General features: G+C 38.3%; 1 protein-coding gene across 2 annotated transcripts in view; it reads right to left on the minus strand.

The window, feature by feature from the left end:
* pld1b (phospholipase D1b) overlaps positions 1 to 21,314 on the minus strand; it is a 52,959-nt gene that overhangs the window by 26,613 nt on the left and 5,032 nt on the right. Inside the window, exons 1-7 of one of the 2 annotated variants that reach the window (XM_042400074.1) lie at positions 10,088 to 10,232; positions 2,219 to 2,389; positions 1,948 to 2,111; positions 1,092 to 1,234; positions 844 to 955; positions 658 to 723; positions 402 to 460 (exon numbers count right to left, since the gene is read on the minus strand). In XM_042400074.1, coding sequence (XP_042256008.1) covers positions 402 to 460; positions 658 to 723; positions 844 to 955; positions 1,092 to 1,234; positions 1,948 to 2,111; positions 2,219 to 2,357 — 683 coding nt within the window. In that variant the 5' untranslated portion in view covers positions 2,358 to 2,389; positions 10,088 to 10,232. Of the gene's footprint in view, positions 1 to 401; positions 461 to 657; positions 724 to 843; positions 956 to 1,091; positions 1,235 to 1,947; positions 2,112 to 2,218; positions 2,390 to 10,087; positions 10,233 to 21,314 lie in introns of those variants that run through there. The other variant, XM_042400073.1, reaches the window with a different exon arrangement.

Below are 21,314 nucleotides of genomic sequence, written 5' to 3' on the forward strand. Positions count from 1 at the left end.
ACAGCTAATTGTGTCTGTTTGGTGCTGAGCAGGTAGTGTACAGCGGCTTTTTATGGCTTTTTATCTGAAAACGACTCTATGAGAGACGCTGAGAGTGAACCAGAACAGTAAAGTTGCAGCCGGACAGATAAACAATGAGCTGAAACTCACTATAAAGCTCCGTAAAGCCGAGAGGAGCTGCAGAGTCACTGATAATTCTCTGTAGGTTCATCACTACGAGCCAAACACATTACACACTGACACATCAGACATAAGTATTATAAAAAATATAAATTACAGCTGCTGCAGCTAATGTTAACATAATACCACTCTTCCCTAAAACAGTGGAGTTCTGTTTTTAGGATAAAGTATAAGATTAAAATACAAAATCAATGATATTTATGACAGTGAGTTGTTCTTACAAGCCTTTTGGTCCCAGGTCGTGGATGAAGGACAGCTGGCTGACATCAATGAACTCCATCTGGAAGAGGAAAAATATTCATATCTAAACAACAAACCCAACCTGAACCTGATCATACCTCTGTTGCACATTTAAAAATGTGCAACTTTTCACAACTATTTTATCATTTTCCACAACGGAAAATCTGCATTAAAGAATTAAAAGTTTCACAGGATGAGTAGAAACTCTAAAGAAGCTTTTATTAACTCTGCTGTTACCGTCGCGTGGTAGTTCCTGTACATCGGCATCTTTAGCAGATTATTCAAGTAATCTTCCAGTTGTTTCTGAAACAAACACACATTAGAGAAATATCAGCTAGCTGGTACAATAAAATGAAAAAAAAATCAACAAGTATGAAAGGAGGAGAGGCTGGTTATTGACAGCTGCTCTGGAGAACAACGTACCCTGCGGCTGGAAACCTGCTCCTCCCTGCCCAGCTCGTCTCCTCCTCCTCTGGGGAGGTTCGGCATCTGCCTCGCCTCGATCCTCGTCGCCGTCTGCCTCTTCACCGTGTGACTGCAGAGAGACATGACAAGAGCAGGTGAGAGGATGTCCTTTCATATCCCAGGACCAGCTAGTAAGATGTTTTAGATGATGATAGTGGTAACGAGCAGCACCAAATGCTGACAACAAAAAATATGGCCGTGTTTACCTGCGTGTTGGCAGCGGCAGCCTCATGAACGTCTTATACGTCCTCAGTTCTCTGTGGAGGTCCAGGAAGTGTTTCTCCTTCCTCTTCACCAGCCACGTAAACTCTCCGTGTTTCAGCTCGATCTTAAACACCGCTGGCATCGACTGAACACACAACACAGAGACTAGAGTCAGGTGTTTACTTTAATCACTTTACATTTTAAAAAGCTCAACGTTAGTCAAACAAACGGTGGTTGTCCAATTAGTTTGTGACAACATCTTCAGGCTAATCAAATTTTTAAGCAGCCGACAGTTTCTTTGGTTTGGTGTCGTAGATTTAAGCAGATTTCCCTCAAAATCTGACCCAGTAGATAATAATGTAAAATATCGACTCTACTTAGCTCACGCAGTTAATTATAAATGATGTAAAGAAAGTTCAACAGTTTGGGAAATACATTAATTTGGTGTCTTGCTAAGAGTTTGATAAGTACATTGATTCCACTCATGTTTGTATGTTAAATATGAAGAGCCAGGAGACGGTTAGCTTAGCTTAGCTTAGCATAAAGACTGGAAACCGGGGGAAACAGCTAGCTTAGCTCCGTCTGCAGGTATCAAAAATCTGCACTAAACAGCACTTCTAAAACTCCATGTTTGCTTGGTTTTCAGGCATGTCCATACAGTCATACAACTTGGAGGTTGACGTGAACTATTTACAAGTCGGAAACTCATAATTACAGTAACTCCAATATGACATGAACGCAGCATAAGCACAGGGCTCCAGACTAAGTGCTGAGCCAATTAGAGTCTTGTCATTAACCTTGAGGAGGCATTGAGACAAATAAAAATATGACAAAGTCTGTCCGTGTGTCTGTGTGCACCTTGTTGACGCTCCGCTGCGTGGTGACGTTGAAGCGGTCCTGAGCCGAGGTGAACCGCTCCACCTCCAAGATCTTGGCGGTGATCGGAGAGGACAGGAAGACTTTGGCCTCGGGCTCCTTGAAACCCACCGTGTTGTAGATGGCCATGAAAGGCAAACGCTCTCCTGGAGAAAAACACACATATCATCATCATCATCAGATATCACACACAGACAAACAGAATATATGTCGTGACGGCAGACGGACACCAACTCTGACAAAATGGACACACTTGGGACGTTGGCGTCTGTCGTGTTGTACTCTCCATCTCCCAGGTCGAGCTCGCGGGTGTCTAGTGTCTCCATGATGCCGGTCATATCGTTGGCGACCAGCTGAAGGGTGCTGGACGTCGGCTCGGAATGCCGCAGCATGGTTAGCACTCAGTCTGGAGCCCGGGGCTCACCTGGAGGGACAGGTACGGAGGGGAAGAGGGTGTTAAGCCTAAAGGTCAAACGTGAATCACATCCTCACATTTTCCTGTACTGATCCAGGCCTGAGTGGTGGCTGTTCACTCCAGATCCACCTGAAACCTCCATAAACTGCCTCCTTTCAACATGAAGGAGCAGCAGAACGTCTCTGATCTACTTCCAGGTTTGAAAACCTTTTCCACCAACTAGACCACTAGAAGAGAGTCCAGCAACACAAGAGATCAGACAAACTCCTGTTTTACAATTATCAAGTAACTGGAAGATGAAATTATAACAAATGTTTAGTTACTTTGTCCCACATTCATTGTTTCAAGTTGATTTTCTTACTAAAATCCTTCTGAACATTTCGATGGCTGAAGAGCAAAACCTCCTTTCTGAAAAATGCACTTTTTTTGAGAAAACTTGTTTAAAAAAAACTAGTTGTTTTCTTGCAGAATGCTGTTTGTTAAGGATACCCAATACATAATACACTGTTTTTGGACTATATTACTATATTATGCGGTATTGTTTACGGTATGTTTGTATGGTTATTACGATATTGTTAACAAATAATATAGTAATATAGTCCAAAAACAGTGTGTTATGTATTACGTATCCTTAACAAATAGCATTCTGCAAGAAAACGACAAGTTTTCTTTAGGTTTCTCAAAAAAGGTGCATTTTTCAGATCGGAGGCTTTGCTCTTTGACCATCGATTTACTTCTACTGTCCAGCCATCGAACTCCAGATGAAAGAACTGATGAAAAGTTTATACACTCATCTGAGTCGTCTTCAATTATTAGTGTGAGCTCAAAACAATAAGCTTAATGTGGTGTTTTTTTGCCCTGGGTTTTGCCTCTCAGGCTGCCCTACCTTACTGGTGAATGTTATTAGAGCCATCGCTGCAGATACCACTCAAAAATACATTTTAATCTAGATTTTTATTTCACGTTGGATATCAGACTGAAGATGCTAGAACTGAACATCAGTCAAAAATAAGGAAATTAAGCGCAGTGCTCGTTAGGTAAGTTTGTATCAAATATCTATAAAGGAAACTAAAGTAGGATTTCAATAGACAGATTCAAATAGCTTGTTTGTGTTACACTATTCACCATTATTATAGAAAGCACAATAACCAATTTTATGATAATTTGTTATTGGTTTATTAGTTTTTATTTCATTGTGTGTCCCCTCCCCCACTTCTGAAACCAAACCTACTGCTTTACATTTTCTGGTTTGACACCCTGCTGTAAGAAATGTAAGTAAACGTTGAATCTAACCTGGAGTTTAACCTGAGGCAGAGTGAATGTGTAACTGTTAACTGCTTCTGCACTGATAAGGAAGGAGGGTCTCATTTGTTCATTAACTGCAGCAAAGATGACTGACGTTAAACAGCTGTAAGGCAGCGGTGCCCGAAAGGTCAGAGCCCACTAGACCTTGAAGGTCTCTGGTTCTATCCCCGAGCCTGGCAGGGTGAGTCTGGGTAGGGAAAGTTTTCGCCTCCTTCATTAGCTCCACTGAGGCGCCCTTGAGCAAAGCCAGCAGGTCAGACTGCAGCTTCCAGGTGAGAAAGGCCTCTCAGTGAAATTTCCCTGAATATATAAAGACCCTGAAAACATATTTGGGTGCAACAGGAACACACAATTTTCTGCCAAAGTGAGAACAAAGTTGGGTAATTTGAGATTTTTGCATTTGTGTCTTGTTTTTGCTCTTCTCATTGGTTTAAATTTGGTCTTAAACAGAATATTTCTGATCAAATCTGCACCAAATCTTGTGGCTGCAACACATGTTCAAACCACAATATTGGCTTGGTTGGTTGGACGGTGGAGCCATAATTAAAGTTCAAAGCTTTACATATAAATGTAACATCTCCCACATAACCAGCTGAGTCTCCATTAAACTTTACAGCACCAGTAGCTGCTGGTGTTTAATTGGCTCAATGGTTTTACTCCATCATGATGACAGATGACGTGTTTATAGTTGTTACATGTTGTCCTCGCTGTCTCTGCTGTTTCTCTAAAGGATTTCTCATCACATCCATGTTTCTGGGTCAGTTTATGTGAAAATCCCTCCAGTCAATCCTCTTCATTCATGAGCACACGCACGGACACTGTTTGACCCCCTCAACACACACACACACACACACACACACACACACACACACACACACACACACACACTTATATTGAGGAATGTGGTTAAAAAGGCCTCTGCTTCCTGTGCTTCTCCTCTACTAATCCCGTTGTTTGGATTAGTGTCTGATCTGTTGTGATCTACGGCTGACAGGAAAGAGAAAGATGGATGAACGAACTGCAGGTTGAGAAGATAAAAACAGCCAAAAAGAGACAGCAGGGGGAAGATGGAGTAAGGAGAGTTTATAAGTGAGGCAAAGAACATGAAGAAGAAATGCATCAGAAAGACAGAGGAGTTCATATTTTAAGGTTTTAATGATGTTTCCAGTGCAGATGAAGCTCTTAAACCTGCATTCACACATTTTTTGACCACTTGGTGGCAGAAAAAACTAACATATTACAACAATATTGCAAAAACGCCAACAGTGGACACTTCAGCAAAATCCAGATTACGTTCGGCGGCCATGTTTTTTCTCACATCTACGTATTCATAATTCTTGCTTTCTGCAACATCTGCGCCTGGCAAATATGGTTTAACTGCTGGACACAAGACGTCTCCTACTTGTGTTTGTGCTCTAGAGGCTTCAAGTTTCCACATCACACTTGTATAGGTTGAATACTGGACCACGATTGGCTCCGAACTAGCTGTGATGTCACGTGTTAAACTGAGATTTAAGGTTGAGCTCAGAGAAACTTTCCTCCTTCAGCAGATGAACGTGAAAACAAACTCTGCACATACAAGAGAACAAACATCCAGCTACAGGAAGAAGAAGAAACATGTTTTTGAGTGGAGGAGGACTTTAATAAAAACACAAATGTTAATTGGAGGCGTGCACGTCTACCACCCAGACCTCCACACTCTTACTTTCCACACACGACTCCCTGTGTTGCCACTGTACATGTATGTACTGAACTGCATGTTATCACAGCTGATACAGCGACCAGTCGCTTATTTCCACATCCAGCAGTTTCGGAGCAACATTATCATTCATGTGGAGTCGTGTTTCTGTCCACCTGGTGAATGTAAGTCCAATATTCACTCTCTTTTAGCTCTGTTTTTACTCTCTACCAACTCCTGAGGGAAATATCTGGCTCTTTAGCTGCTAAATGCTCCACTATGTTCACCAGCTAGTCTACAGCTAACTGTGTCTGTTCATTCTCTGAGGGTTCATGACTACAAGCGACCCATTTCACATTAAAAGAAGTCATTTGATCCATTCTTAATATATAAATATTGATTAGAGCAGCTTTAAGTTTTTTTGCGGTTAATGCAGAGACATTTAGTGAAGTCACAAAAAGCCACATAGTGTGTGAAACCACAATAATATTACAGTACTTTCAGTTTTCATTCATGCACTGTTGATATTCTGTAATTTCCGAATTACCAGAGCTGTTGTTGAACACAACACTCACAACACACACAGCTGAGAAACAGTTGCTAGAAATGTTATTACTTCAGTTTCATCATTGTTCAAGCTGTCGTAACGTATGTATGTAATGTATGTAAAGTCGTAAATTTGAAACTGAGCTGATCTCTCATGTATGAAGCACTTCTCACCTCGAAACCTTCAAACGTTGAGTTTATTTCTAGGAAAGGAACAACTCATGTTTGGGTTCTGTGGAAAGATGAACTGCGGTTTCACTGTGGTCTGTCTGCTTTCACTTCCTCCTCCAGGTGACATCAACCATCAACCAAAGCAGCGCGGCAGATTTAACGTCCCATCGTGAGACTTTAAATCTAATTAATTTAGTGTATTTAGTGAAACTCTGGGATGCATTCTCTCTTTTATGTCCAAAATAAACTGATTAACAGGTTTTTCTGCTCGTAACTCCTTAATATGAAGAAATGTCTCCTTGCAGTCCCTCATCATGAGTTTCATGTCTATAAATTGTGAGTAGTTCAGTGGAAGAGGGATTTCACTTCTTAGATTATTTCATTTGAATATGTTTTAAAGGCTGAACAGGTTAAACTACTTTATCTTACAAGAGAGAAGCAAAGAATACACAAGAAGCCGGAAACAAAAACACAATTTCTTTACTATAATTTTAGATGTGACACCGACTGATGCCTGATCTTAAAATAATGTACAATAATGTAAATTATATCGTCTTTACCCTTCAGTGCACAGTCCAGATAATGCTTCTCATTGCAAACGCAAACAAATTAGATGCAAAAACAGCAACCTTTACCGTACTACTGTTACACCACACACACACAGAGTGTACAGTCCAGAGCCTGTATAATGCAAACCATGCACATAAATAAGGTCCTGTGTGTCTCTGTTTGGTGTTTTTTATGCCATCGTCGTGTTGAAACCCGTGTGTGAAAGTGCATCTTGAGGTGTGTCTGCAGGTGACTAACAATAACTCCTGGTGGAACCGGTGATGCAAGGAAATAAATTAATATCAGAACAGCAACAATAGAACAAAGGAGAAATCATGTTTAAAAAAAAAAAAGCAAGAAAGAAAAGAAACAGGCTGCTGAGATTATACAGGATGAAAGGAACAGCGTGACCCTCGCTGCTCATATTCCTGGCTTGTGTTTCAGTTTGATAACAGTCTCTGCAGAAAGTAGCTGCAGCTTCAGTTACACTTAACAAGCTCGTAGAGTCTTTTTTTTGTCTGTGCATGTAATAATGTTATCAGCACGAAAAAATCACACAGAAATGCAAACCTGACCTGATTATCCAGAACATGAACTAGATTTGAAAAGAATGATGGTGGTGAAAACGTGTCAGTTTTCACTTCCCGTTCAAAACCCTTTTGATGACTTTGATAAAAATTCAGCCTGAAAACTTTCTGAGCTACGATCACTCTGTAAAGACGCTGGTGTTTATTAGATTTCAGTAGCGACGTCTCTCCAACTGACTGAATAACTGAACACTTGTTTACCGAAATGCACTGAGATGGTTATTCTTGTTTTATATCAGGTGTCTAACGCACCAAACAGCTCGTCGTTTAAGCATTTCTGAGCATCTTTTGCCTTTTTTTTGGTCAGCTTCTTAAAGCCCTGGAGAGTTCACCATAGCTCATATATTGTTAATGTCAGGTAAAAGGTAATACAGTAATAATACTGCAAGATGATAAAGTCTATGTTTTTATATTACTGCTCTATTCTATAGTTTTCCTGAATGGGAACAAAAATACTCTGCTGTCTAGTAGAACTAGACTGATATAAAGGCCGATATATCAGCTGATAAACTGTAAATGTATCTGGATCAGAAACAAGAAATTGAAAAACAAGCACAGAAATCCCAAAATTGGTCTTTGTGTTACATTTGTGTGCTCAGAGATCGTTGGCAGGTGGATTTAACAACTGGAAAATGTCCCACTCACTATGTATCTAAGTCACAATTAAAAAGTCAACCACCGGAATAAATCGTTGGTATCATACGTGTCTGCAAACCACAGACAGGCTGAATCTCTACGTTTCAATCATTTAAAAATCAGATTGAATGGCTGTTATCAGCTGAATAATGATGTTTTATGTTGTGACATTTATGGTTCGGGTTATGAAAAGGTCACAGTTTGGTTTTATAATACTCAGTTTCGACGCCAGAAAAAAAAAAAAGGAGCAAATATCTTGACATCTCGCTAAAAATACCCGACTTTGTCTGTTAAAAGAGGAAGTGAGCGGTGGTTTCTGCTGCTTTGATGCTTTTATATATCTGGGTTGTTAAACTTCTAAATATCTATTAGCTGGATAGCAGCAGTTGCTCCAGTATCAGTTCATCTACACTGTCTAGTTTGCATATGTTGCCTTTAGCATTTAGCTTAAAAAACAAACAGGCTTTACGGTAATCTGTAGCGCTTTCTGTTTGCTTTCTGTTTTTATTTACAGTGTTGCGTCCATGCTCGAGGCCTGATAAACATGCTGAAGGCGTTTCCTTTCATTTACAGTAAAACGATTGTTCACGTCCACGTTTAACCGCTAACGGTCGTCTTCTCCACTCTCGTTACTCCACAGCACCTCTAGTGGTAAAAAAAAAACTCCACTTGGTGACTTTAAAGCTGAATTAATGTGTTTTAAGCTGTTTGACTGGTGAGAAACTGGTGTTCTGCTGGTCTACGTCTAAACTCCAGTCGTCTCCAATGTTTTGTTCTGTTTTCTGAAAACAGATGCTGTTGCTGCTGGAAACACTGAGACTGAATCATGCAGGAAATGTGTCATTACAGCAAAAACAATGACCTAAAACGGACTAAAAAGCTCTGCTAGTTCAAAACTTTACACATTACAAAAGACTCCTTTGATTCGGTTTTAATATAAGATGACGTTAACGAAGCTTTCAGGATAAATTAATTATATTCAAAGATGTTTTTATAAAAGAGAGCAACAAGTTAAATCTACGTGACTCAAATCATAAGAGGAAATTAAGCCTGAAGGTTCAATACTGACCTTGGAAATAGCAAAAATATTTTTGATTAATGCAGATAGAGGACTGTGTGTGTGTGTGTGTGTGTGTGTGTGTGAGCCCAGTGAGCACTCACATTAATTGGGTACAGTGTGGACCATCAACCCCCCCCCCCCCCCCCCACCTCCAACCACCCCCCCTCGCTGCATCACTCGCCAGCCAGGTGGCAAGCTGTTGAGCCCCCCCCCCCCCCCAACACACACACACACACACACACAAAACAAACAATGCATTTGGGTTGATTCAGAAACAAAATCCCATTTCTTCCTCTTTTCTGTAACTTTCTTCTACATTTTCTTCTTCACTTTCTCTTTCACACAAACTTAAGTATTTTTAAACATTTTAAGTCACCCTCTTCTTCCCCAATGATAATTCTATAATTGATTCATTTTAAGTCATTTAATAGGTAAAAAAACAAATATTTGATGATCCCTTCTTCTTAAAGTAGATTACAAAACTTTCTAAAGAGGGAAAGTTTGGTTGTACGTGTGATAAACAACAAAAGAGACTCGAGTCTTGAGTCTCACAGCAAACAACACAGAATAAAAGACAAAACTGTCACAACAGCACCGACACCAAACTGAGATCTGTTCCAAGAAGACATCAGAGTTGCACAAGAGCTCGCCAAACCACTATAAAAAGGCAAAAAATACCTTCCACGTCTCAGAAAACCAGCAAAACGTTTCACAACAGTGGGCTTCTGGTATCTGAACTGGTCACTGAAAAACACTTTTTAGACTTTTATACCACAAAACAGAGAGTTTAACCTTTAAACTGAAGTGTGTTTTCTCCTCCTGGTTCTTTCCTCCACCAACGTGCTTCACTGAGAAAGTTTAAAATGACAAAACTGCTGCTTTTCTCAATTTATCATCATTATAAATTCCCTCTAATTGGACATTTTTGGACCCATTATGGCACATTTTGGACCCACATGGTTTTAAAGCCTGGAAAAAAATTGGCAAACGCTGCAAACTGGAAACCAGCAACAGGCTGGAAAACAATGTATCATACAATAGCAGGAGGAGCATGAATTTCCTTTTCTTGCACACACACACACACACACACACACACACACACACACACACACACACACACACACACACACACACACACACACACAGGCAGCTGTAGAGTGTTGGCATCCACTGACCTGAGCCCGTGGAGGCTGAAGGAAGCCCATCATCATCATCATCACCACCACGTCTTCCACTTCACTTCTCAAAACAAAACTGAAAACTCTACTGCAGCCACTTTAAATCTCCTCACACACTCTCCCTCCTCTCTACAACACACACACTCTCTCTCTCTCTCTCTCTCTCTCTTTCACACACTCATCCACACACACACACACACACATCCAGCAGGAGCCCCGACAGACAGACAGACAGTCTGAGAGGTTGAGATCGGAGTGCAGCAGCAGCGACTCAGGCAGAGGAGGGGAAGAGCCGAGCGAGGGCGGGACGCAGCGGAGAGAGGGGAGGAGACGCTATTGGCCTGAGGGGGCGTCCAGGAGCAAACAGACGGCCAATGACAGGGAAGGGAGGGGGGAGACTTCCTGTTTGAGGCACCTGTCTGAGTTTAAAGAGGCAAACTTACACTATTTACTCTTGGCTGTGAGCATAAGACACATTCATCAAGTGATTTATAGTCCGACTCACAGCCAAGTGTAAAAGTCACCTTTGACTGAGGCTGCGATTTTCTGTATTTTTCTTCTTGTCAATAAATCTCAAATGTTTGGATCCAAACCAACGATGAATTGATCTACTAACAAGTATTGTGTGTGTATCTAAAGCCTGATATATCTTCTTCCTCTGTTGTTGTCCAAAAACTATTAAAAACACGTCAGTGAGTCACAGCGCTGCACTGGGTGACGTGTTCCTTCATCATGAAGAGTTTGGTCTCGTTAGTTTGTGTAGAAACGGCTCCAAACAGTCCAAAACCCAAAGATATCTATTTATAAGACACATAAACTGCAAATTTTCACATTCTAGAAGCTGAAACTCGCATGTTTGGCTTCTTTGCTTGAAATATGACTCGATCGATTATGTAAATAGTTGCAGGATAATTTTCTCTTGATTGACTAATTGGTTGATCCACCAACAGTTCTAATTAAAAGCCAGGTTCGTACATCAATCGGCAACTGCATTGCCTGTTTCTTGCCTTAAATTTATTAAAAACATGATTTTTGTGGATTTTTCAGGACAAATTTGTCACATACATCAAGTTAAAAACGTGACAGAGAGAGATGAATGTGTTGAAACACATTCTCAGGTCAGAGGGTGAAACAAGCCGAAGAGGCAGATGATGAAGATCAGAGTCTGACGTGAACAGACGGTTGTAAACAAATGTTTTAGCAAAGAAATTCAGGACAAACTGAACCCAAAAAATATAAATTATCCTGAGATCATTTTGTCCTTTAGGATCTTTAGAGGTTTGAGCTTCAAGTTAACGTTAAAGGACACGTGAATGTCAGCTAAACGGTCATTTGTGACTTTCAAAATTATTAATCCAAATTATTTTTCTCGTAGCAGACAAAGCTGATTTTTTTATTAAGGTCTGTAATCAGATGTTTAGCTCACATTTTGATGTTTTTATATCTTTAAAAACTCTTGCATGACCACAACTTGTTAAAACCCAGAAATACCAGATAAATGTGTGTAAAATACAGCTTAAAATGCTGAAGACTTAACATGTTTTGATGTAACGCTGCATCCTTAAAAACATGCTGTCTTTAATTCGAATACTACAATATAAGCGTCATGTAAGCTCAAGAAAATGATTTTATTTTAGGCCCAATTAAGAGCCAATTTGAGGAGATAATCAGGGTTCAAGAGGATAAAAAATGAGGTTTACTTGGTGCCGTTTCCTCCTCATATAAACTTATAAAAGAAAACTTTCAAATCTACACATCTGTCATCTTTAAGATCTTTGAAACCACATTTAGACTTTTGACCTACATTTGACCTTTTTGCCTGTGAGTATTAATACTCAGTGTTTATATATAGTTTACATGTTCACCAGTGAAAGTCACAGATTCACTACTTCCTCTTTCGCTCGCCTGTATAAAAATATAAAGACTGAACTCTGCTGAGGATGAGCAGGTGTGAAGAAAAAATGTAAAAATATTTTTAAAAAATGTTAAGATAAGAATATTTAAACATAATAAAACCAGTATAAGGTTCATGACACACACACACACACACACACTTGCACACGTTGAATGAGTGAGTGTTGTTTTAGGAAACAGGCTGAACCGGTATGAATTTGATGGTTTGAAGCTGGAGACCCCACCCCGAGACACGCAGGCTGACGACGTGACTCATTGTTGACATTCCAGAGATGGAGAGAAGCTTTCAGATTCCCGCCCACATGTGAACAATGCTGCAAACACACACACACACTAACACACACACACACATATATAACACACTAACACACACACACACTAACACACACACACACATATATAACACACTAACACACACAAAGCTCTCACAATACTAACTGAAGAGGCGATAAATGGTAGAAAGTGCAACATTTCTCTATGGAGTCTGGTGAGGAGGGAAAAAAATTACAAATCATTTCCCAAAAATTACTACTGTATCTGCTCAATACGCTCATTTCTTTCTTCCCGTTAGTATTTCATTCTCTCAGATTAATAATTAATGCCCTCACATTACTGAATTTAACCCTTCCTGCCTCTCATGAAGTTTGTCCACAGTATCGTTGAAGCTTTGTAGAGAAACGGTTGTTTTCTCTGGTGAAATACTTTGTGTTTTAGGGATGATAAACATAAACTAATATCATGTTTAACAGCAAGAGATGACGTCCACGATCAAGCAGTGGGATGAAGATGATAACTTTTTATAATTTTTATTTCTATCAGTTTCCTGATCAGCGGTTAATGAGCTCTGCTGCTCTCATCAGTGTTTATTATCAGCCTATCACAGATATATCAGTATCAGTGTTTATGTTGTCCGATATATGCAAACACAAATATATGCAAATATGAAAACTTTTTTTACAGAACATAGTGCAGAAAAAAATGCTTGTAATTTAGAAATTGTTCTGTTATTTTTTTTATTTGTAGTTATTTATAATTATTAAATTCCCAGTGAAGTTTACTGTTTCAGTGCACTGATAAAGATTATAAACTATAAAAATATCCTGCATCCGTTACTTTTATTATTATCTTTGTCACAAGTGTTTTGTGAGTTGCAGATATCCAGTATCTGACAGGCTCTGGTGTTTGTGAAAATACTGTGAAAAACTTTGTGTAATCTGCTGATGTTATTTGTATTTTATAAATAGAAAACCGTTGCTGTTCTCTTCCCGCCAGAGATGGAAATAAACAGTCTGACAGTCAAATGTGTTTGTCCTATGACGTGTTTTTTCCGTTATGAGGTATTCAAATTTTGCCATGAGTCCATTTGTCAGCAGCTTTAGTATAAAGTGTGTGAAAGGCTTCATCAACACGTCGTTTTGTCTTCAGTAAACTTGCAGGATATTAATGAAAAGCTCATTTTTAAGCTGCATCCAGTTTGAAAACGTTGAGAGTTTCTCCCTGCGGCGCCTCAGAGCGGAGAGACTGTTTCACCTGAACGTGTGAAATATTTTACCTTCTAGGAAAATATATCAGCCTGTCATGATTTATAAGCTGTGAGTCAATAAAGCTGTTTTGATAAGAAAGTCAAACCTTGGCAAACCTGCGTACATAACAGGTGAATGTTAGTGCGTTTTATCAGTTAAGCTGCCACAGACAGTTAAGGCAGAAGATCTGGTGCCATTTCCTGCTCCCGATCAATACCGTGTATCAGCTCGTCTCTGCAAGGCTGCTCGTTATGTAGCAATCAGCTCCGCCATTATCCTTTAATGATCGTTCCCAGCTGATCTTCCAGACCAGTAAATGAAGCTCAGCTCAGTCAGTTGTGTTTAGAAGAGAGTAAATCTCTTCTTCTCCTTCATTCTGACCATAATTAGGAGGGAAAATGTAATTAAAAATACTTTATATTTGAAATATAGAGCAAGTTTAGGTTGTTTTATGACAGAATCAAACCAAATAAACTCAGAGCTCACTGTGGTTTTTTTTAATCGTTTGTGAGACAACAGGTGACACTTTCCCTCCAAAAATGATGCATATTTAATTTTCTGGTTAACCAGTTAACTGGTTAGATGATTTCCCATCAGAACAAACAGGTTTTCATCCCAGTTTATTAGTGGTCATCATGCAACAGCAGCAGGATGGCAAGAAAGTCTGTGTCAGCATGACTCAGAGAAACAAAACACATATAAATAAACTAATTCATGATCTGACTGTGACGTCAGCAGCCTCTCAAATCCCCCAAAATATTACAGACTTGATTTACAGTGACGTCTCATCCTTTTAAAAATCTTTTTAGAATCTTTTTTGTATTGTTTTTACAAAACTTAAATAAAAATATAATTTTTTTATTAATTTAAATTATATATAGGAGTGCTGATAACTTCAGAAATAGTATATTAGTATATATAAAATAAAGTATAACAATAAATAAATGAAATTAAATGAAAACTAAAAAATTTTAAATAAAGAGTAAATAATTATATGGATACACATAAAATATATTTAAAATCATGAGGAAAAACATACAAAATTCATATAATCTCAGGGTTTCATTCAGTATTTTTCTGACTTTGTTTCCCTTCTTTCTCTCTTTTCTTAGTTTAACTCTTAATCTCTGGATTCTTTTCCTCTGATAATCAATAAAAAGCAGCAGTGACGTCTGTAATGTTTGCTAATTGATGAGTTTTTACTTCACTGAACATGATCACAGCAAACAGACTGTGCGACAGTGACACCTAGTGGTCACTTCCACCTACTGCATCGACCACTTCATCACTCATCACCTCAGAGATGAAGAAGAGTTAAAGGATCAGTTCACCCAGATTATCAGACACATGTTTTCTCACCAACATCTCAAAGTTACTGAATTAACTCTTTAAACCTGCAGAAACAAGTTATGAACACAACTCTGACACATCATCAGCTTTTATATGTTGAACATGTTAGCAAACAGTTGCTTATTTCCACATCCAGCAGTTACGGAGCAACATTATCATTCATGTGGAGTCGTGTTTCTGTCCACCTGGTGAATGTGAGTCCAATATTCACTCTCTTTTAGCTCTGTTTTTGTTCTCTACCAACTCCTGAGGGAAATATCTGGCTCTTTAGCCGCTAAATGCTCCACTATGTTCACCAGCTAGTCTACAGCTAACTATGTCTGTTGCAGGTAGTGTACAGCGGCTTTTTACAGCTTTTTATCTGAAAACAGCTGCCTGCTGAGAGACGCTGAGAGTGAACCAGAACAGTAAAGTAAAGTTGCAGCTGGACAGATAAACAATCAGCTGAATAGAATAGAATAGAATAGAAATCCTTTATAGTCATTGCACAGAGTACAATTAAATAAAGTAGCAAGTTCAAACTAGCTAAATATATAAATAATATATATATATATATATATATATATGCTGTAACCAATAAAACAATGAGATATAAAACAATATGATAGAAAATAAGAATTATTAGCAGCTGAGATATTGCACATTTGCTGAACTGCAGTGGTCCTACATGTATAATATATATATATATATATATATATATACACACACACATACACACACAAGTAGTGCAGTTAGGAATATGCACATACAAAGATGCTGTTGGGATGAAGACATCTGTTCAGTGTGTTATAAATGTAACTGTAAGTATTGTAGTGCTGATAATCACACAGGCACATAGTACCAGACAGTCAGTGTTTGGCAGTGTTCAGTTCTCGTTTGGTTCTGGAGTAGAAGTTGTTCTTAAGTCTGATTGTCTGTCATTTGATGGACCTGAAGGGTCTATCAGAGGGCAGCAGGTCAAACACATGATGTCCAGGGTGGGACGAGTCTTTCAGTGTGTTGGCTGAAACTCACTATAAAGCTCCGTAAAGCTGAGAGGAGCTGCAGAGCTGCACCACAAGCCACACAGACAGTGAATACAGTGTTATTATAGTAAAATATCAACTATAGCTGCTTTAAGATGGGTCCTGCTTTATTCCCAGATCTTGAAAGCCAGTGTTGAAGAGAATCACTGTGTCAAAATCTAGTTTAAGTTCATTACTAAGACTGTTCATTATTTACAGTTTTGCATATTCCCACATTTATTTGTGTTTAATCATATTACGACAGAAAATCTGGGGTCAGGTAGTGTTGAACCATAGAAAAAATGTAAAAAATGTGGCTTAAAAAAGAGGTAAAGTTGCTCATTTGTGCCTCAGGAACTCCTCACAGGTTAATCCAGCTTTCTTATCTCTGGTAGTATCTAGTCATACAGGTAATTCGGGTTTTATGAGCTTCCATTGTATAACAGCAGAGGCATAAATCTAACAGATATCTTCAAACCTGTCCAGATAAACTATATGAATGACACATACTTAGATAGACAGACTGAGATAATAGCATGAAGCTGGACCATCACACCATTGTTGCATTTTTAAAAAGCTATTATAACTCGATTGATTAAACTTCCATTAAAATGATTCATTACTATACTCAAAGTTTAAAAAAATGATAAAGATCATTAAAGTTGCAAATTAATCATTATATTTCATCGTTATTGTTCCTTGCTGTTTCCTGCTTTTATCTTTTTTTATATAACATATTATTTCAATTAAATAAAACTTAACTAAGCTTTTTGAAATTGATTAATTTACTAATTGAATTTAATTAAACGCTGCAGAAGTCTGTAATTATTCTGTCACCCTCCAGGCTGTATACAACCGATCCTTTAAGTAAAATAAACGTAATGTAGATGACGTTTGCTCCACACGAGAGAAAACAAGCTCAAATATTCAACGAGGTAAAGGTACTGAGAGTGAAAACTTTGTGTTTTTCCAGTTTCGGGGAATGTTTTCAGATGAAGAGGAGATGAAGGGACGGCGGCAGGAAGAAAAGCAACAAAAAGAAGGAAAAGGGAAATACAGTAAAGAAGGAAGGAAGAACTTTTGTGTTTTTATTTCACACAGGATATAAAATCTGAATTTGCTGTGAGATAAAAAAGCAGAAGAGGAAGAACCAGAACGCGACTTAGTGACTGAAATATAAACTAATCACTGATGGAACAAAGCTCATTAGGCCTCTTACATAAACATTAACTTCTTTCAAGTATTGTTTTCATCATTAATACAAATAAATGTTTCATTCTGGACAATATTTCATCATTATTTTAACTAATTATGAGGCTCAGTCTGCTGCCTGAACTGTTGCATAAGTATCCTGTTTCATAAGCAGGTTAAACTACAGTATTACTGCACACAAGTACACTTATTTTTAACAAGAGAGTGTATCCTGACTGGTGTTTCGACATCTTTAGCAACATCAGACAGTTTAATGGATGCAGAGTGAATCACTCAACACCAGAAGTGGAATATAAAGCAAATTCACTCAATTCTGAGGTTCTTTACTAGAGTCCGTTTTCTGCTCCTTTATACATCCTGTCCACTACTTTTCAGAGGTTAATATTGTACGTTTTACTCCACTGGATGCATTTGACAACTTAAGTTACTTTACAAATTATGATTTTACATACAAAACATATGATCAGTTTGTAAAATGTTGCGTCGTTATAGATTTAACTACTCATCTGTGTATGAGGTAGTTAAGATAACTACAACATTAAAGTACCACTTACATGCCTCAATAATTACCATCCTATAATAATAATAATAATAATAATAATCTTTATTAATAGAGCTCTTTTCAAAACCAATGTTACAAAGTGCTTCACAAGGACAAAATAATACAGACTAATCATAAAGTCATTTAAAAAAGAGATGATGATGTCAAATAAAACATTTTAAAGACATAAAAACAGAAATGAAAGACAGTTCAAAGGCTCCAATAAAAGTAGAGATTTAAAAGAAGTCACTGATTTATATAAAAATATCATAATTATATAAAAATGTTATAAAATATAACACTGACCGGGGCCAATGTCTTTGAACATGATGTACATATTCATAGCTATGCAGACGACACACAACTGTACAACAGTTGATCCCAGCAGTTTTTTGTTTTAACAGACTGGTTTAAAAATATTACAGGTTGGATGTGTAGCACTTATTTGAAGTTAAATGAGGACAGAAGTTATCGGTGTTGATTCTGTGTCCTCAGACAGAACATGAAGTGAACTGTAGAGGAGGTGCAATCACGTATGAAGTCAATGTAAAGACACGTGTGTCTGTGTTTATCCTGGAGCTTTATAAACCTGCTTCATGAACACACAGAGAGGAGAGGAAGAAGCAGAGAGCCTGGAGGGAAATAACAGAAAGAACCAGAGTCTCTGGTAAGTTCTGAGTTCAATGATTCAATGAGAGGCTGAAGCAAACACAGACACGGTAGTTAGCTATCTTACAGCTAATGTGCGGTTGGTATTTTGGCTGTTTGGGACGAATAAACACAAATGATGCAGTGATTAAACTCGTGAAAGGCGTCACGTTCTGTCTGAATTACACTTAAAACTCAATCTGAGACAAAAAGCCTGCATCAGTAAGACAGCATTTTGTCCACATATTGTCCAAATATTTCAAAAGTCAGACCAGTCTTGCTCTTCCTGATGCAATGAAATTGATTCACACCTCGGTGTTTTCTCGTCTAGACTATTGCAACCATCTTTTAACTGGATTACCAAAAACAGACCTCAGTTGACACAAAATGAAGCTGCCAGGTTTCATAAAAAACAAGCAGAAGGAAGCACATTACCCTCATATTAGCATCTTTACACTAGCTTCCTGTCTCTATTAGAAACTATTTTAAAATTTTATTACTAGTTTACAAGGCTGCCTCCATATTTAGTTGACTGTCTCTCTACACTATAAACACCACAGCGTTAAATATACCAGCAGATAAAACAAAGAAATATGGAGACGGAGCGTTTTCTTATTCATCTTAAGAGTGACCGTTTTTATCTTGTGTTTAAGTATCCTGACACTTATCGAGACTTATTGAAAATTTACTTATTTCTTTTATTTGTATTTCCTTATACTCTGCTTTACTGTATTTTAATGCTTCATTTGTCACCATCTAATTTATTATCTTTAACAGTTTGATGTAAAGCACTTTGAGCTGCATTGTATGTATAAAGTTATTATTATTATTACTTAAGTAACATTGTGAATACAGGACTTTTACTTGTAATGGAGTCTTTCTGTAGTGTGGTGTTTCTATTTTTACTTAAGTAAATAATCTGAATATTTCTTCCAGCTCTGCTCCTGACGACTGCCAGTTTGCAACATACTTCCTCTTTCTTGTAAATGTGTGTAATGTTTGCGTGTGTGTGTGTGTATGTTTCAGGGCTGGTGTAATATCAGGTATCCCAGATGCCTGATTTCACTGAGTGTTTCTGTGTTTGACTCCTTTTGTTCTGTTGTGAAGGGAAGTTGGGTTTTTTTCTCCCCATCAGATGATTTTAATCTCCTGACTGGGTGAAACACAGGACTCGATTCAGACGTCTCGCCAGTCAAACCAGTGGCACAACACACTGTGTGTGTACTTAATTTGCAAAGTAATCTCAGGCATTCAGCTGACACTCCCATAATGCTCTAAATCCCAATTATAAACAACAGGAGGAAGGTCACAAGTATCATGGTGGAAGAAGTCTAGGGCTGTATATATTCACTATCGATAAATCGGCTTGTCTATAAAATGTCAGAAAATAGTGAGAGATGCTGGTAGAGTCTATGATGATCATCCACTGGTTTCATTGGTGCCAGTTTGAAGCCCAGAGCCGGGACCTTCTAAATAAGCAGTGCAGGGTGTTGCCTTTCATGCTCTGGAAACTAATCTGTACTAACAGGGCAGGTGTCGTAATAAAGTCACATTAAACTCAGTGAAATATTGACAATAGTTCGAGTCAGTGCGAGTCCCGGAGCCAGAGAGACCAGCGGGGGAGCCAACTGTCAATCACAGCTGTCAATCAACGCCCAGATAGCAGACATCAAAGCTACTATAAGTCTTCATTTCTTATTAACGGAGCAATAATAACCACCAGCACACTTATTAGAGGGCCTGAATTTAGAGAATAAGACGATAATGACTCGATGGAGCCAACGTCTACTTACACGTTAGCTTCAGCCTCGAGTCGACGTTGTTGCTGCTTGTTACGACATAAAAAAGTTTGAAATCTGAAACAAATTTGAAAGCTGCAACCAGCAAATATTTGACATTTTTAATTACAGGAATTATAATGGTAGTCGCTGCAAAAACTAGTCTCAAACAGCCTTATCGAGGAAGTGAAGATGATGCAGAAATGTCTAAAGCCGCAACGATTCGAGTAATTGATTAGTCATCAACTTTTAAATAAACTGGCAACTATTTTGATAATCAATTAATTTATTTTCTGGTTTCTTTAGTCTTCTATGACAGCAAACTGAGTATCTTTGGATTGTGGACAAAACGAAACATTCGAGGACGTCACCTTGGACTTTGGGAAACAGTGATCGACATTTTCCACCATTTTAATCAATAAAATAATCGATAAATGAATCAATAATGAAGATAATTGTTAGTTTCAGCCTTAGAAATGTCCTCACTTCAATGGTTTTAAACTACAACTACTCATGAAAAAATAACAAGCACATATAGTATATATACTTCAGTATTTACCTCAAACGCGTCATTTTATGATTACTTTAAAAAAAAAAAAAGTATATTTAGGATTGAACACACTGTTTATTATTATTACTACATTATCCAGTGTCCACCTAATATCACATGTAGCTCTTCACTCTTTCTCTGCATGTTGATCTGTTTGACTTCAGTGATGTTTCCAGGACACTTTGGTTTATTTGAGATGTTTCACCTTCATCTGCAGCAACAACAAACCTGCCGCTTCAGTAGAGAAGCAGCAACAGTTTGCTCATGGTGGAGCTCTGCAAAGGGACGTAAACTGACACTTCATCCTATTATTTAATTCACTGATCTCATGGGAATCATCAGCTGGCTTTGTTTCATCCATTAATGTGAGGAAATGAACTGCGAGTTGCTTTTATCCAGCAGTGAGGACTGTTCATGTGTTACTGAGAGTTAATTCAAGTCGACACGCTGCTGCAAGTGAAGATCAAACCTGTGACCTGCTGGTTACACGTTAATCTCTTTAACCCTGGAGGGACGCTGTCACACTGTGTTAATGTACCACAGCGAGAGATACGCCCCTTTTTCCTCCTCTTTTGGTGACATTTCAGCAGCGTTTTAGTTCATCTGTGGGGCGTTTATGTAAATATGAAATTACCATTGTGCACTATATTTTGATTTGTTTGTCACATCTACTTGTCAACTGAAGAGTTACTGTTTTGATTTAA

This window comes from Thunnus maccoyii, chromosome 21 (genome assembly GCF_910596095.1).
Source record: "Thunnus maccoyii chromosome 21, fThuMac1.1, whole genome shotgun sequence".
NCBI lineage: Eukaryota > Metazoa > Chordata > Actinopteri > Scombriformes > Scombridae > Thunnus > Thunnus maccoyii.